A 15,308-nucleotide genomic window follows, 5' to 3' on the forward strand; every position below is an offset into this window, starting at 1 on the left:
CCGGACAGGCCCGACACTTGGCGGTGGGGGACGGCTGTCACCCCAACTCCCTGGGGAACATGGGGCTGGGGCCCCCCGGGGAGCACCCCCAAAGCTGGTGCGGGGATGATGGACCGGGAGAAGAAACTTCCGGCCCCAGGACGGACAGGGAGCAGGGCCTAGCGCTTGTCCACGCGGAGTGTGGGGGTCCCCAGGAGCGAGTCACGGGCTGATGTGAGGCTCGGCTTGGCCCGGGGCGCTGGGGGGGGGGGGGCGGCCAAGCCAGCCGGAAGGCCGCTGCAGCCTGTTCAGTGTTTGTCGTTTTGATGATTCACTGGGAGCCGGGCAGAGGCCAGCAGGAAGCAGAACTCAACAGATGCAGACCTCGGGTTGCTGGAGAGAGGAGCCAGGGGGCACCTGCACTTAGCAGCAGGGGGCTTGGGGCTGGGGTGATAGCCCGGCGGGGAGGGGCGTTGGCCTTGCACGCGGCCGACCCGGGTTCGATCCCCGGCATCATCCCCGAGGGTCCCCCGAGCCCCGCCAGGAGGGATCCCTGAGTGCAGAACCGGGAGTGAGCCCTGAGCATCGCCGGGTGGCACCCAAGAAGCAAAATAATAATAATAATAATAATAATAATATTGGGTCCATCACCCAGTTCAGCACCTTGATCAATATCTGATCCATCCATAGGGGCTGGAGCAAGAGCACAGCGGGGAGGGTGTTGGCCTTGCACGCAGCCAACCCGGGTTCGATTCCCAGCATCCCCCGAACACCGCCAGGAGTGATTCCTGAGTGCAGAGCCAGGAGGAACCCCTGAGCATCGCCGGGTGGGACCCAAAAAGCAAAAAAATAAATAAAAATAAAAAAATAAAATAAATTGTGCAGTGATAGTCCAGCGGGTAGGGCATTGGCCTTGCACACGGCCGACCCGGGTTCGATCCCCGGCATCCCCTAGGGTCCCCAGAGCACCAGCCAGGAGTGATTCCTGAGTGCATGAGCCGGGAGTCAGCCCTGAGCATTGCCGGGTGGTTCCCCAAAAAGCCAAAATAAAATAAAAAATTTTTTTAAAGAAATTGTCCAAAGCGACCTGGAGGAAGTTCAAATGACACAGCACCGAGGCTGAACGGGCAGCGATGCCATGAGTGCTCGGGAGATTTATAGGGGCCTTGGGCGGTTCTCGGAGCTTGTTTACAGGAGTTATCTCATGCCACACAAACTGTAAGGAGCTAGGCGGAGCCGAGCCGGGAAGGAGCGACAGCCTTGGCCCAAACAGCCCGGAACACCGGGGCGGGGGAGGGGAGGCTCTTATTACCAGAGGGGAAAAAATAATATCCCATCCCCCGCCCTGAAATCCCCACGAAGGAAAAGACGTTGTTCGTTGGATCATCAGACGTCACCCAGTGACAAAGTGTTCGCGGACTCAGTGCTCAGTGCCGGCCCCCAACTGGTTTACCAAGAAACGGGGGGAGGGGAGGAGAAAGGAAAGAGAGAAGGAAGCTTTGTCAGAGGCCTCAGAAAACTCGGCAGAGGACCAGGGCGATTATAGGACAGAGGGGAGGGCGTCTGCCTGCCACGCGGCCGACCCGGGTTCGATCCCGGCATCCCCGAGGGTCCCCCGAGCACCGCCAGAAGCGATTCTTGAGTGCAGAGCCAGGAGTCAGCCCTGAGCATCGCCCCAAAAAGCAAAAACAAACCAAGACAAAACAAAAACGCCCTTTTGTCAACCGGATGCTTAAGTTTTGAGGCCCCCAACTGCGGGACCCACCCCCGCCACCTGTTCCCGGGTCCTCTGCACCCCTGGAAGGTGAGAGAAGACTTCCCAGGTGCGTTTTGTCCAGGGACCACCCCCTTCCCTCCCCGCCGCCCTCACCACCGACCAACCAGAACGGTTTGGGCCCCTCTTGGGTGGGCAGACCAACAGAACGAAAGAAAAGAAAAGCACACATGTCCACACACAGCCGCAGATATAATTTTTTTGTTTTCACATTTAAATATAAAAATACTACTCTGCTCTGGGGGTTAGAAACTGGGCAGTGGGGAGGGAGGCAAGCTTAGAGATTTTTTTTTCTTCTTCTTTCTTCACAGGTAGAACTAATCGTCCTTGTCGTCTGCCTTGGCACCGGGCCTTCAAGCGGAGAAAAGGGGGTGGGTTGGGTTGGGGGGAGGGGGTTCACATCTCGGCCTATAAGGAAATCAGTGTGACCCCTACCTCCCCACCTGAGGAGGACATTCCTCCCTTTTTGAGCAGTCCTGGGAGAGAGAGAGAGAGAGAGAGAGAGAGAGAGAGAGAGAAGCCCCCCTCACACCCCAGGTTCCAGACAGTGGCACAGCCCTGAGGCCAGTGGTTAAAAGATTCCCCCCGCCCTCCCCCAATTAACGCTTTTTTTTTCCTAGAAAGTTCAGTGAGAGGAAATCTGCGGGTTCGGCGGTGAGTTTAGGAGTTGAGGGCCTCTACCTGCAGCCCCAAGCGAGCTCAAAGAGGGGAAAAACCAAAGACCCGAGAGGAACCCAAACTTTTCAAATTATGGCTATTGGAGGCGGGGAGGACCAGGCTGGGAAGGGAGGAGGGACGGATGGAATTGGGGGTGGACGCGGCGTGTGGCTCGAGTCCGTTTTAGTTCTTGTACTGGAAGGGCTCTTCCCCGGTCTCGTTGAGCAGGCAGGTGCGGACGATGGCCTCGGTCACCGAGAAGGGGTCGCAGTTGGCCGACGGGCGGCGGTCCTCGAAGTAGCCGCGTTTCTCCTGGCCCACAGTCCGGGGGATGCGGATGCTGGCGCCCCGGTTGGCCACGCCCGCCGAGAAGTCGTTGATGTTGGAGGTCTCGTGGAAGCCCGTCAGGCGCCGGGCGTTGTCCAGGCCCCCCTTGGGGTCGTAGGCCCGGATGTGGTACTGGTGACGCTTGCTCAGTCGCTCGATGGCCTCCTCGATGAACCTGGGGGGTGGGAGACAGGGGGCATTCGGGCGTGGCCACGGGGTCTCCGGGGAGCCCAGGCAAAGTAGCAGGTCCCACGGAAAGTTGTGTTCATGTGTTTTTTGGGTTTTTTTTTTTTGCTTTGGGGTCCCACCCGGCGATGCTCGGGGCTGACTCCTGGCTCTGCGCTCAGGAATCACTCCTGGCGGTGCTCAGGGGACCCTAGGGGATGTCGGGGATCGAACCCGGTCGGCCACTTCTTTGAAGATCCCTCCCACTGCTGCTAGCAGGGGGCCCCCCATGGTGACAGGGAACCGGCCCGTGTGGGCCGTGTGCATGGCGAGTAGGTAGAAACTCTGCCACTCTGTGCTTTGGGTGATCTCACACACACACACACACACACACACACACACACACACACACACACAGGACTGGCCCAGGTTGTCCAAGGGAAAGACAAACACACACACACACACACACACACACACACACACACACAGAACTGGCCCGGGTTGTCCAGGGTTCCATCTCTCTCTCTCTCTCTCACACACACACACACACACACACACACACACACACACACACAGAACTGGCCCGGGTTGTCCAGGGTTCCATCTCTCTCTCTCTCTCTTTCTCTCTCTCTCTCTCTCACACACACACACACACGGGATTCGCCCAGGTTGTCCAGGGTCCCGGCACACACACACACACACACACACACAGAACTGGCCCGGGTTGTCCAGGGTCCCATCTCTCTCTCTCTCTCTTTCTCTCACACACACACACACACACACACACACACACACACACACACGGGATTCGCCCAGGTTGTCCAGGGTCCCGGCACACACACACACACACACACACACACAGAACTGGCCCGGGTTGTCCAGGGTCCCATCTCTCTCTCTCTCTCTTTCTCTCTCACACACACACACACACACACACACACACACACACACACACACACACACGGGATTCGCCCAGGTTGTCCAGGGTCCCGGCACACACACACACACACACACAGAACTGGCCCGAGTTGTCCAGGGTCCCATCTCTCTCTCTCTCTCTTTCTCTCTCTCACACACACACACACACACACACACACACACACACGGGATTCGCCCAGGTTGTCCAGGGTCCCGGCACACACACACACACACACACACACACACACAGGACTGGCCCAGGTTGTCCAAGGGAAAGACACACACACACGCACACATAGAACTGGCCCGGGTTGTCCAGGGTCCCAGCTCTCTCTCTCTCTCTCTCACACACACACACACACACACACACACACACACACACACACACACACAGAGGACTGGACCAGGTTGTCCAAAGGAAAGACACACACACACAGACAGACACACACACACACACACAGACCCAGAACTGGCCCAGGTTGTCCAGGGTCCCCGCTCTCTCTCTCTCTCTCTCTCTCTCTCTCTCTCTCTCTCTCTCTCTCTCTCTCTCTCTCTCACACACACGCACCCTGGCCTACTATCCCTCCAGGGCCTAATCCTAATCCAGCTACTAGCCCATCAGCTGGACCCTCACACCCGCAAGAAAGTAATGCGTCATGTTCACTCCTCGCTCCTCTGTGCTCAAGGGACTCCTGGCGGGGCTCATGGGACCCTATAGGGTGCTGGGGATCAGACTTCACACCAGCCAGGCAAGCACCCTCCGCCCCCCGGACTAAGCTCCAGGCCCTAGAATTCATTATTTTTGTCTTGGGTCCCACCCCAGCGGTGCACAGGGCTGACTCCCAGCTCTGTGCTCAGGGGTCACTCCTGGCGGTGCTCGGGGGACCCTATGGGATGCCGGGGATCGAACCCGGGTCGGCCGCGTGCCAGGCCAATGCCCTCCCCGCTGGGCTATCACTACGGTCCCCATTCATCCTTTTCCAAGAGAAAAAATTCAGCAGCCTCCGAAGACGGTCTGGAAGCCACGGGGGGCCTGGAACCGGGACCCTAATTCTCACCAAGAACAAACACATGAGTGTGTGTGTGTGTGTGTGTGTGTGTGTGTGTGTGTGTGTTGGGGGGTTGGGGGTCGCGTCACTCACTTCAGCCCGTTGTCCTCGCGCATGGCCTTGGTGCTGAAGTTGGTGTGGCAGCCGGCCCCGTTCCAGTTCCCGGGGATGGGCTTGGGGTCGAAGGTGGCGATCACCCCGAAATCCTCACACACGCGGTGCAAGATGAAACGGGCCACCCAGAGGTGGTCTCCCATGTCGATCCCTTCGCAGGGTCCGATCTGGAACTCCCACTGCGGGGCAGAGGGGCCGTCAGCCCGTCTCATAACCTTGAACCCCACTATTTTATTTATATTTGCTTTTTGGGTCACTCCCGGCAATGCCCAGGGCTGACTCCTGGCTCTGCACTCAGGAATCACCCCTGGTGGTGCTCAGGGGACCCTATGGGATGCTGGGAATCGAACCCGGGTCGGCCGCGTGCCAGGCAAACGCCTTCCTCGCTGTGCTATCTCTCCAGCCCCTATTTTATTTTATTTTATTTTTCTTTTTTGCCTTTTGGGCCACATCCGGCGATGTTCCAGGGTGACTCCGGGCCCTGTGCTCAGGAATCATTCCTGGCGGTGCCCAGGGGTGGGAGGGGAACCCTTGGGGATGCCGGCGATCGAACCCGGGCCAGGCCAAGTGCCCTCCCTGCTGGCCAATTCCCCCAGCCCCTGCCCCGCTTGGCGCCAGGACCCCTCAGCAAGCTGGAAAATCCCCCACGGGGTCCACCGGAAGTGGCCCGTGAGGGTCGGGGGCAGCGGGGAGTTACCTGGGCGGGCATCACCTCGGCGTTGGTCCCCCCGATCTTGATGCCAGCGTAGAGGCAGGCCCGGTAATGCGCCTCCACGATGTCGCGCCCGTAAGCCTTGTCGGACCCCACGCCGCAGTAGTAGGGACCTGGGGGGGGCAGAGAGTGGCGCTCAGGTGGGGGTCCCGCGTGCTCTGGGACTCCCCCCTCCTGGACCCTAAGGTCCCTCCAGGCGCCCCGGAAGTGGGTCCCCTCCAAAGAGACGCCCCTCCTCCGCCCGGCCTTACCTTGGGGCCCGGGGAAGCCGTTGGAGGGCCAGCCGAAGGGGTGCCCGTCGGTGCCCATGAGTGTGTACTCCTGCTCCATCCCGAACCACGGGTGCTGGTTGCTCACCATGTCCATGATACGCTTGCAGGTGTGTCTCAGGTTGGTCTCTAGCCAAGGGGAGCACTGCGTGAGGAGCAGCCCGGGGCGGGGGCGGGGGGACACGGCGGGAGGTGCAGGGGTTTGGGGTGACTCAGAAATAGGAACGGATCTGTGGCTCGAACTGAAGTCGGGAGGTGGGGGGCTGGGGTGATGGAAGACAGCCGGGAGGGCGTTGGCCTGGCACGCGGCCGACCCGGGTTCGATCCCCGGCATCCCCTAGGGTCCCCTGAGCACCGCCAGGAGTGATCCCAGAGTGCAGAGCCCGGAGCCAGCCCCGAGCATCCCTGGGTGTGACGCCCAAAATAAACCAACTATCTTCAGATATACTTAATAAAAATAAAAATGTGCAGTTAGGTCTTTCATTCATTGTACATTGATGACATTATCTTAAGAGTTACCAACTGAGGGGCCGGAGTGATAGCACAGCAGGGAGGGCGTTGGCCTGGCACGTGGCCGACCCGGGTTCGATCCCCGGCATCCCCTAGGGTCCCCCGAGCACCGCCAGGAGTGATTCCTGAGTGCAGAGCCGGGAGTCAGCCCCGAGCATCGCCGGGTGGGACCCCAAAGCCAAATAAATTAATAAACAAATAACTAACTAAAGCCGGCCTGGAGCCCTTTGCCCTTACCTGCAGGCCCGGAGCAAAGGTTGGGGGTGGGGTGGGGCGGGGGCTTCAGCCCCTTCGAGTCACACTTGCATCCCAGGGGTCCTGGGGCACTTAGCGCCCGATGGACGGTTCCTCCTCCTCCTCCTCCTCCTCCTCCTCCTCCTCCTCCTCCTCCTCCTCCGGAGAATCCCCCTTCCTGGCAGCGCCCAGACTGGAAGGCCGGGCTCTCAACTAAGTGCTCCTGACAGGGAGAGGAGCACGCAGAGGCCAGAGTGAAGCCTCTGCTAACAGTTTTGGGTCCGGAAGGAACTTTCCAAACAGTGCTCACTCCTGCGGAGCTCGGGGGTCATTCTTAGACCCTCAGGGCTGCGGCCCGGGCTCAGGGGAGCGTTGGGGTCAGGGAGGGGACCCAGGCGTCCACTGATCTCTCTTCTCTCTCTCTCTCCCGTTTTCTCTTTTTCTCTGTCTCTCTCTCTCCCCACCCCACCCCAACTGCAAAAGGACCCACTCCAGAGTCTCTGCAAACAGCCCAGACTGGGTGTACTGGAACTTTCCATCTGTGCAGTTGCAGCCACCAGGAGAGCGTCTGGCCGCTCCCGTCTCCCCGGGCTCCAGTGCTCGGCCCCTCATCCCCCCCCTTTCGACCACCGGGAGCTAACCAGAGACTTTCCAAAGCTGCCCTGGGCGCAGGGAGGAAGCACCCGCCGCCTCCACCAGGAAGCCAAACCTTCCACCAGGCGGGCAGCTGGGAGCCAAGAGACCAAACCCGCATGCAGTTCCGGCCGGGGAGGAGGTGGAGGGGGACGGGGAGGGTGTTGGGGTCTGCCGGGCTCAGACCACCGAGGCCAGTGGTGGGGACAGAAGCCCCCTGCCCGCCCCCCCTGGCACAGGCTCGGCTCATGTGACCCCACAGAACCCCCCCATGCCAATGGAGACAGACGGATTTCCTTTCCCCACTGCAAACTCAGGGCGATGCCCGTGGGTCACGGGGTCGGGGGTCACTCAACCCCGCAAATAGGAAATGCGACCGACCTCCCCAAGTGACCCCTCTGAGCCTCCGGGACACGCAGGGAGGAGTGTCGGGGAGGATCTGGGGAAGAAGCCACCGTCGGAGGCCAGGCAGAGAGAGAGAGAGAGAGAGAGAGAGAGAGAGAGAGACTGTGGAAATGGGCTTTGTTTGTTTTGCCCATACGTGGCTGACTCCCGGCTCTGCACTCAGGGATCACTCCTGGCGGTGCTCGGAGGACACTAGGGGATGCCAGGGATTGAACCCGGATCGGCCATGTGGCAGGCCAACACCCTCCCCGCTGTGCTATCGCTCCAGCCCCTATGGATGGATCAGTTATCGATCAAGGTGCTGAACCGGGTGATAGACCAGATATTATTATTATTATTATTATTATTATTTTGCTTCTTGGGTCCCACCTGGCGATGCTCAGGGCTGACTCCCGGCTCTGCACTCAGGAATCCCTCCTGGCGGTGCTCGGGGGACCCTAAGGGATGCCGGGGATCGAACCCGGGCCGGCCGCGTGCCAGGCCAATGCCCTCCCCGCTGTGCTATCTGTCCAGTCCCATGACTCTTATTATTATTACTATTGCTAATATTATTATTTTGGCCTTTTGGGTCCCACCCGGCGATGCTCAGGGCTGACTCCGGGCTCTGCACTCAGGAATCACTCCTGGCGGTGCTTGGGGGACCCTCGGGGATGGCGGGGATCGAACCCGGGTCAGCCACGCACCAGGCAACGCCCTCCCCGCTGTGCTATTGCTCCAGCCTCTATGAATGGATCAGATATTGATCAAGGTACTGAACTGGATGACGGACCAGATATTATTATTATTATTATTGTTTTGCTTTTTGGGTCCCACTCGGCGATGCTCAGGGCTGACTCCCAGCTCATGCACTCAGGAATCATTCCTGGCGGTGCTCGGGGGACCCTGTGGGATGCTGGGGATCGAACCCGGGTCGGCCGCATGCCAGGCCAACGCCCTCCCCGCTGTGCTGCCTCTCAGGTGAGCCCCCAGAACTGGGTCTGAGACGGCCCCTCCCCCGGCCCCTTGTGGAAGATCCCAGCTCCCTCTCCCCCTTGCCCCCCGCCCAGACCTACCTGCCGGCTTCCGGTTGTACTTGAAGACCTCGCAGAACACCAGCTTGTTGGGGTCCTTCCGGAAAGGGTCCCGGAACATGGCGGCCGGGACCAGGTACATGTCGCTGTTGGACCCTTCCGACTGGAAGGTGCTCGACCCGTCGAAGTTCCACTCGGGCAACTCTGGGCGGGGGAAGGGGAGCACGCAGGGGTGAGGAGGACAGAGTGCGGGGGTGGGGGGCCTCCCAGGAGCCAGGGCAGCCCCACGCGACCCCCCAGCAGCCGACACCCTCCTCCACGCCCCCCACCAAGTCCGGGAGGCCAGGTGCTGGGAGCACTTCCTGCCCGAGCACCATGCTGGGAGCACTTTCTGTTCAAGCATCCACTGGGAGCACTTCCTGTCTGAGCAACCAGTATGGGAGCACTTCCTCTCTTAGCACCCATGCTGGGAGCACTTGTCTTAGCACCCTACTTACTGGGAGCACTTCCTGAGCACCCTGCTGGGGGCACTTGTCGGAGCACCAGTTCTGGGAGCACTCCTGTCCAAGCACCCATGCTGGGAGCACCCACCCCTGTCCTAGCAACCAATATGGGAGCACTTCCTGAGCACCATGCTGGGAGCACTTCCTGTTCAAGCATCCATGCTGGGAGCATTTCCTATCTGAGAACCTCATTCTGGGAGCACTTCCTGTCCAAGCACCCATGCTGGGAGCACCTCTTGTCTCAGCACCCATGTTGGGAGCACTTCCTATCTGAGCACCTCATGCTGGGAGCACTCCTGTCCACGCACCCATGCTGGGAGCACTCCTGTCCAAGCACATCATGCTGGGAGCACTTTCTGTCGTAGGACTCATGCTGGGAGCACTCCCTGTCCAAGCACCTCATGCTGGGAGCACTCCCGTTTGAGCACCTATGCTGGGAGCACTTCCTATCTGAGCACCTCATGCTGGGAGCATTCCTGTCCACGCACCCATGCTGGGAGCACTTCCTGCCCAAACATCTCAGGCTGGGAGCACTTTACGTCTGAACACCTCATGCTGGAAGCACTTCTTGTCTCAGCACCCATGCTGGGAGCACTCCTAATCACGCACCCATGCTGGGAGCCGCAGCCGACACCCCCTCCACGCCTCCCACCAAGGCAGGAGGACAGGTGCTGGGAGCACTCCCTGTCTGCACACCTGATGCTGGGAGCACCCCTCTCCACGCACCCATGCTGGGAGCACTTCCTGTCCAAGCACCTCATGCTGGGAGCACTCCTGTGCTGACAGCACTTCTTGTCTTAGCACCCATGCTGGGAGCACTGCCTGTCCGAGCACCTCATGCTGGGAGCACTTCCTGTCTAAAGTTCGATCCTGGGCGTGGGGTCCAATCGTGGCCTCAGGAACACCTCTGGGCAAAGGCCCAATGGGCTCCAGCCAGGCTGGGCAGGGCACACACCCACCCACCCCACCCCTCCCAAAAGAAAAAGGGGTTGGAGAGAGTCCCAGGGCTAAGGTCACATGACTTGCGGGCCACCAACCCCGTTTTAATCCCGGCTGGCACCTGGTTCCCCCCTGAACACCACCAGGTGCGGCCCCGGCGGGGGTGGCCAGGGCCATTCTGAGCGTTGCTAGCTGGCTTGGCCCAGGACTGGAACCGTGTCTGGAAGCCCCCCTTCCCCTGCCCCCACCCCCCACCCAGGGCCCAGGGCCAAGAGTGTTTTGCACCCACCCAGATGTGGTACGAACTGAGTCCCTGAGTTTGTCAAGCAGCTCGGAGCAGTGGGTTTGCGAACTGGGTTCCCCGGGGCACCCTGCCGGGGTCAAGCTCCCCCTCAAAGCCCCCAGCCCGCGCCTGAATCTGCCCTCCTGAGGCGGCCTGGCTTGCAGAGGACACTTGTTTAAGTGTCCCACAGACCTCAGGCGTAGCCATCGGACCTGGGGCGGCGGTGTCACTCCCAGGCCACTCCCCCCCCCCCCGCACCCACTCACCTTCCACGCTCTTGGGCTCACAGTCGAGGGTCCGGGTCTTGCAACGCAGCCCCTCCCCGGTGCCGTCGATCCAGATGTACATGGCCTGCACCTTGTCCCCTTGGGGCAAGCTCATGTACATCTGTTTGATGCCTTTATTGAGGTGGGAGCTGGTGGACGTGGCCATGCTGGACGATGTCCTGCGGGGCGGGGGAAGAGAGACACCATGAAGCCCCTCGTGAAGCCCCTCGGACCCAGGAGCAGGGCCCGGGCGCTCCTGACACCACCTGGAAGGGAATTCAAAAATTTTTTTTTTTTTTTTTTGCTTTTTGGGCCACACCCGGCGATGCTCAGGGATCACTCCTGGCGGTGCTCAGGGGACCCTATGGGATGCTGGGGATCGAACCCAGGTCAGCTGCAAGCCAGGCAAATGCCTTGCCCACTGTGCTATCGCTCCAGCCCCTATGGATGGATCAGATATTGATCAAGGTGCTGAACTGGGTGATGGGCCAGATATTATTATTTTATTATTATTTTGCTTTTTGGGTCCCACCAGGAGATGCTCAGGGCTGACTCCTGGCTCTGCACTCAGGAATCATGCCTGGAGGGGCTCGGGGGACCCTAGGGGATACCGGGAATTGAACCCGAGGCTCCAGCCCCCAGAATTTTAAGATTTTTTTGTTTGTTTGTTTGCTTACTTATTTACTTTGGTTTCTGGGCATGCCTCTGTGAGCAGGAATCCTTCCTGACTGCTGTCAGGGACTCATGGGGGGGACGGTATGGGGTGGCGGTAACTGAACCTGGGTCGGCCCCATGCAAGGCAAAGGCCCTCCCTGCTGGACTATCACTCTGGCCTCGCAAGATTTTTTTTTTTTAATTTTTGCTTCTTGGGTCCCACCCGGCGATACTCAGGAATCACTCCTGGCAGTGCTCGGGGGGACCCTATGGGACGCCGAGGATCGAACCCAGGTCGGCCGCGTGCCAGGCCAACGCCCTCCCCGCTGTGCTATCGCTCCAGCCCCCCCACCCAAGTTTCTTCCCCTCAAATTAGGATTAGGATTATTACCATGCTTTGGGCGGAGGGCTGGTGGGACGGGTGGGGTCATTTATTATGCTAAGAAACCCAGGAAATCCCAAAGTTGCCCAAGTTTCTGGAACAAGATCTCAGACACCGAGGCAGCAGAGGGAGGCCTGGAGGGCTGGGATTTCTCCCGGCTGTGAGCCACCAGTTTGGATAATTCCTCAGGCCCCCCCAAAACAAACACTAAAAACCATTTCTATGGTACGAGGAAATCGGAGGGCTGGAAGATTTAAATGCTGGAGGCTGGATTTAAATGGTACAGCTTGTATGAGCTTCCCGGGAGTCAGCCCTGAGCACAGAGTCAGGAGTCTACCCTGAGCACAGAGCCGGGAGTCAGATCTGAGCACAGAGCCAGGAGTGAGCCCTGAGCACAGAGTCAGAAGTCAGCCCTGAGCACAGAGCCGGGAGTCAGCCCCCAGAATAGAGCCAGGAGTGAGCCCTGAGCACAGAGCCGGGAGTCAGCCCTAAGGACCGACCCCCACTCTGCATGTTACTCCCCAATTTCCCTAATTTCCGGGTGTCTGAGCCCCCAGAGGACCAGCCCGCAAGCCCTGTGGACAAACCCCCTGCTTTGGGCCCTCAGCTGCCCAGACCCCAGGAACTGGCACAGGCCAGGGTCTCGGCAGCCACCAACCCCCCAAGCCGGGCAGCGGTTCCCCACAAGAGGAAACACCCCTCCCCGCCCTCCCCCGCTCCCCGGGGTGTCTGGCAGGAGGACACGTTGTTCTCGTCCAATAACTTGGGCAACTTTCTGAAGCTGGCCGGCCCTGCGGGCAGGCGGCCACGACTGCCCAGCCCGAAAACAGAAGCAGCCCGCCCGTGATCCCGGGGGGTCCCACTCACGCCCCCTCTCCAGAAAAGCCGGACCCAGAGAGCCTCCCTTCCAGAGAAAAGAAATAAAAGAAAGTGAAAGGAAAAACATTTACTGAAAAAAAAAAAAATCACATTACACAGAGAGCGCCCAGGCCCCCTTAAAGACACCAGCACTCCAGCAAGCTGGCCTTGGGTTCGGGCTATTCTGCAAAGGAGGTCAGAGGCCAGCTCTGTGTGGGGACATCAAAGGGGTCTCCAAGGGCTCATGGTGTGTGTGTGTGTGTGTGTGTGTGTGTGTGTGCGCGCGCACGCGCGTGCAAATGAGGTCAGAGGCTAGCTCTGTGTGGGGACATCAAAGAGGGGGGTCTCCCGGGGCTGGAGAGATAGCACAGCGGGTAGGGTGTTTGCCTTGCACGCGGCCGACCTGGGTTCGATCCCCGGCCTCCCTTAGGGTCCCCCCTAGCACTGCCAGGAGGAATTCCTGAGTGCATGAGCCAAGAGTCAGCCCTGAGCATCTCCGGGTGGGACCCAAAAAGCAAAAATTAAATAAATAAATAAATAAATAAAAAAGAGGAATCTCCAAGGGTGCATGGTGTGTGTGTGTGTGTGTGTGTGCATGGGTGTGTGGACACGGAGTGTGTGTGCACGGGTGTGCATGCACATCGGGTGTGTGTGTGTGTGTGTGTGTGTTCTGGCATTGCTCCGGGTCCTCCTCCTCCTCCTCCTCCTCCTCTCCCCCCTCCTCCCCTCCTCCGCCCCTCCCCTCCCCCCGCCTCCCCTCCCCACTCACCCCATCCATATCATGCTAGCCTCCCCCTTGTCCCGCCTGGGCTTGGAGTGTTGCCGCCGGTCCCGGGACCGGTCCCGCTCCCGGGACCGGTCCCGCTCCCGCTCCCGGTCCCGGTCCGGGCCGCTCTCGGGCTCGGCCTGCTCGGGCACCCAGAGGTGGTGCGGGTGGCGCTGGTGGCCGCGCTTGCGGGGCGCGGGCGAGGGGCAGGGCGAGGGGCAGGGGGAGCGGCAGGGGGAGGCATCGGCGGGCTCCCGGGGGGCGCCCGCCGGGGGTCGGTGCAGGGCGCAGCAGGGGGGCGCGCCGGCGGCGGCGGGGGCGCTGGGGGGCGGCCCGGGGCCCCGCGCCCGGGGGTCCCGGGGGTCCACGGCGTAGGCCACGTAGCCGTAGCAGCTGTGCGCGGGCTCCGGGGGGTCCCCATCGTCGTCGCGCGCCGGGGGCTTGCGGCAGGGGGCGGGGGCGCCCCACTTCCCGCCCCGCGGCGGGGACCCCGGGTAATCCACCTTGGAGGTCGCGCCCCCGGGGGCCCCTGGCGCGCGTGGCCCGGAGTGGGCGGGCTGGGGGCAGCGGCCCGGCCGGCCGGCGCGGCCCGGGCCCGCGGTGCCCCTTTGTTTGCTCACAGTGCAGCCCCCCTCCCCTGCACCCCCCGCTGCACCGCGCTGCACCCCCGGGCGCCGCCGCCGCGCCCACCCGCCTCCGGGGGGTCGCGGCTGCATGCACCGAGCTCCGGGCAGCTCCGGGCGCCCACCCGGGGGGTGCAGGGCGCGCCCCTGGCCCCGCCTGCTCAGCGGGGCCAGCTGGGGGGGGGTCTCGGCGGGGGTCGGCTCCGCCCTCCCGGGCCCCGAGCTCGGGCTGGGCTCACCTGGACCGCGGGCAGAGCAGCAGCTGGCGGGGCTCGCAGGCCGAGAGCGGGCGGCGGGGCAGCGGCGGGCAGCGGGGACAGGGGACACTCACTCCAGGCCCACCCTCCGCTCGCTCCGCACGGCAGCCGCCGCCCGCCGCCTTATAGCGCGGCCGGCCCGCCCCCGAGAGCCTCCATTGGGTGTCCGGTCCCGGGGCCCGCCCTCTCGCCGCGCCCATTGGATGAGCGCCGGGAAGGAGGCGGGCCAGCCTCCAGCACCACCTTAGAGTGCAGCCGGCCCGCCCCCCCCAGCGCGTCGCCATTGGCTGTGCCTGCGCGAGGCCCGCCCGCGCGCCGCGCGCATTGGACTAGCTCCGAGGAGGAGGCGGGCTGACCGCCCGCCGCCTTGGAGTGCAGCCGGCCCGCCCCCCGCGCGCCGCCATTGGCTTTCGGGGCCCAGGGCCCGCCCGCACGCCGCGCTCATTGGACGAGCGTCGGGGAGGAGGTGGACCGGCCGCCCGCAGCCTTAGAGTGCGGCCGACCCGCCCCTTGAGCATCATCATTGGATGCCCGGGCCCGGGGCCCGCCCGTGCGCCGCACCCATTGGACGAGCGCCGGGGAGGAGGCGGGCTCGTCAGCCCGCCGCCTTAGACCACAGCCGGCCCGCCCCTCACGCGCCGCTATTGGCTGTCCGGGCCCGGGGCCCGCCCTCTCGCCGCGTTCATTGGACGAGCCCTGGGGAGGGGCGGGCGGGCCGCCCGCGGCCCGAGAGAAAGGGAAAGGCCGCGGGGGAGGGGCGCAGGCCCGGTTGCTGGGGTGTGGGGGAGGGGAAGGGAGGTTGGGGCTGGAGAAACGTCCTGGCTGCAGACTCCCCCTCCCCCAGCGGCACACCCGGAGACCCCTGCGGTCCTCACCCCACCCCCACCCATGTCCCTGGGGTTCTCCACCCCACCCCCACCCATGTCCCCTGGAGCCCTCTATCCCCCCCAACTCCCACCCATGCCCCCTGGGGTCCTCTAACCCCCAACCCCTGTCCCCTGTGGGCTCTCTATACCCCCCA

The 15,308-nt window shown here is 62.1% G+C and overlaps 1 protein-coding gene across 1 annotated transcript; it reads right to left on the bottom strand.

Moving 5' to 3' along the window:
• Nucleotides 1–1,926: 1,926 nt before the first annotated feature.
• On the bottom strand, nt 1,927–10,926 carry GLUL (glutamate-ammonia ligase). Its single transcript, XM_056108145.1, has 6 exons — nt 10,748–10,926; nt 8,799–8,960; nt 5,947–6,093; nt 5,681–5,808; nt 4,963–5,162; nt 1,927–2,912 (listed from the first exon to the last, which is right to left on the bottom strand). The coding sequence occupies exons 1-6, from the start codon at nt 10,911–10,913 to the stop codon at nt 2,594–2,596; spliced, it is 1,122 nt and encodes a 373-aa protein (XP_055964120.1). The 5' UTR covers nt 10,914–10,926; the 3' UTR covers nt 1,927–2,593.
• Nucleotides 10,927–15,308: the final 4,382 nt, after the last annotated feature.

This window comes from Sorex fumeus, unplaced genomic scaffold (assembly GCF_029834395.1).
Source record: "Sorex fumeus unplaced genomic scaffold, SorFum_2.1 ptg000195l, whole genome shotgun sequence".
NCBI classification, from domain to species: Eukaryota; Metazoa; Chordata; class Mammalia; order Eulipotyphla; family Soricidae; genus Sorex; species Sorex fumeus.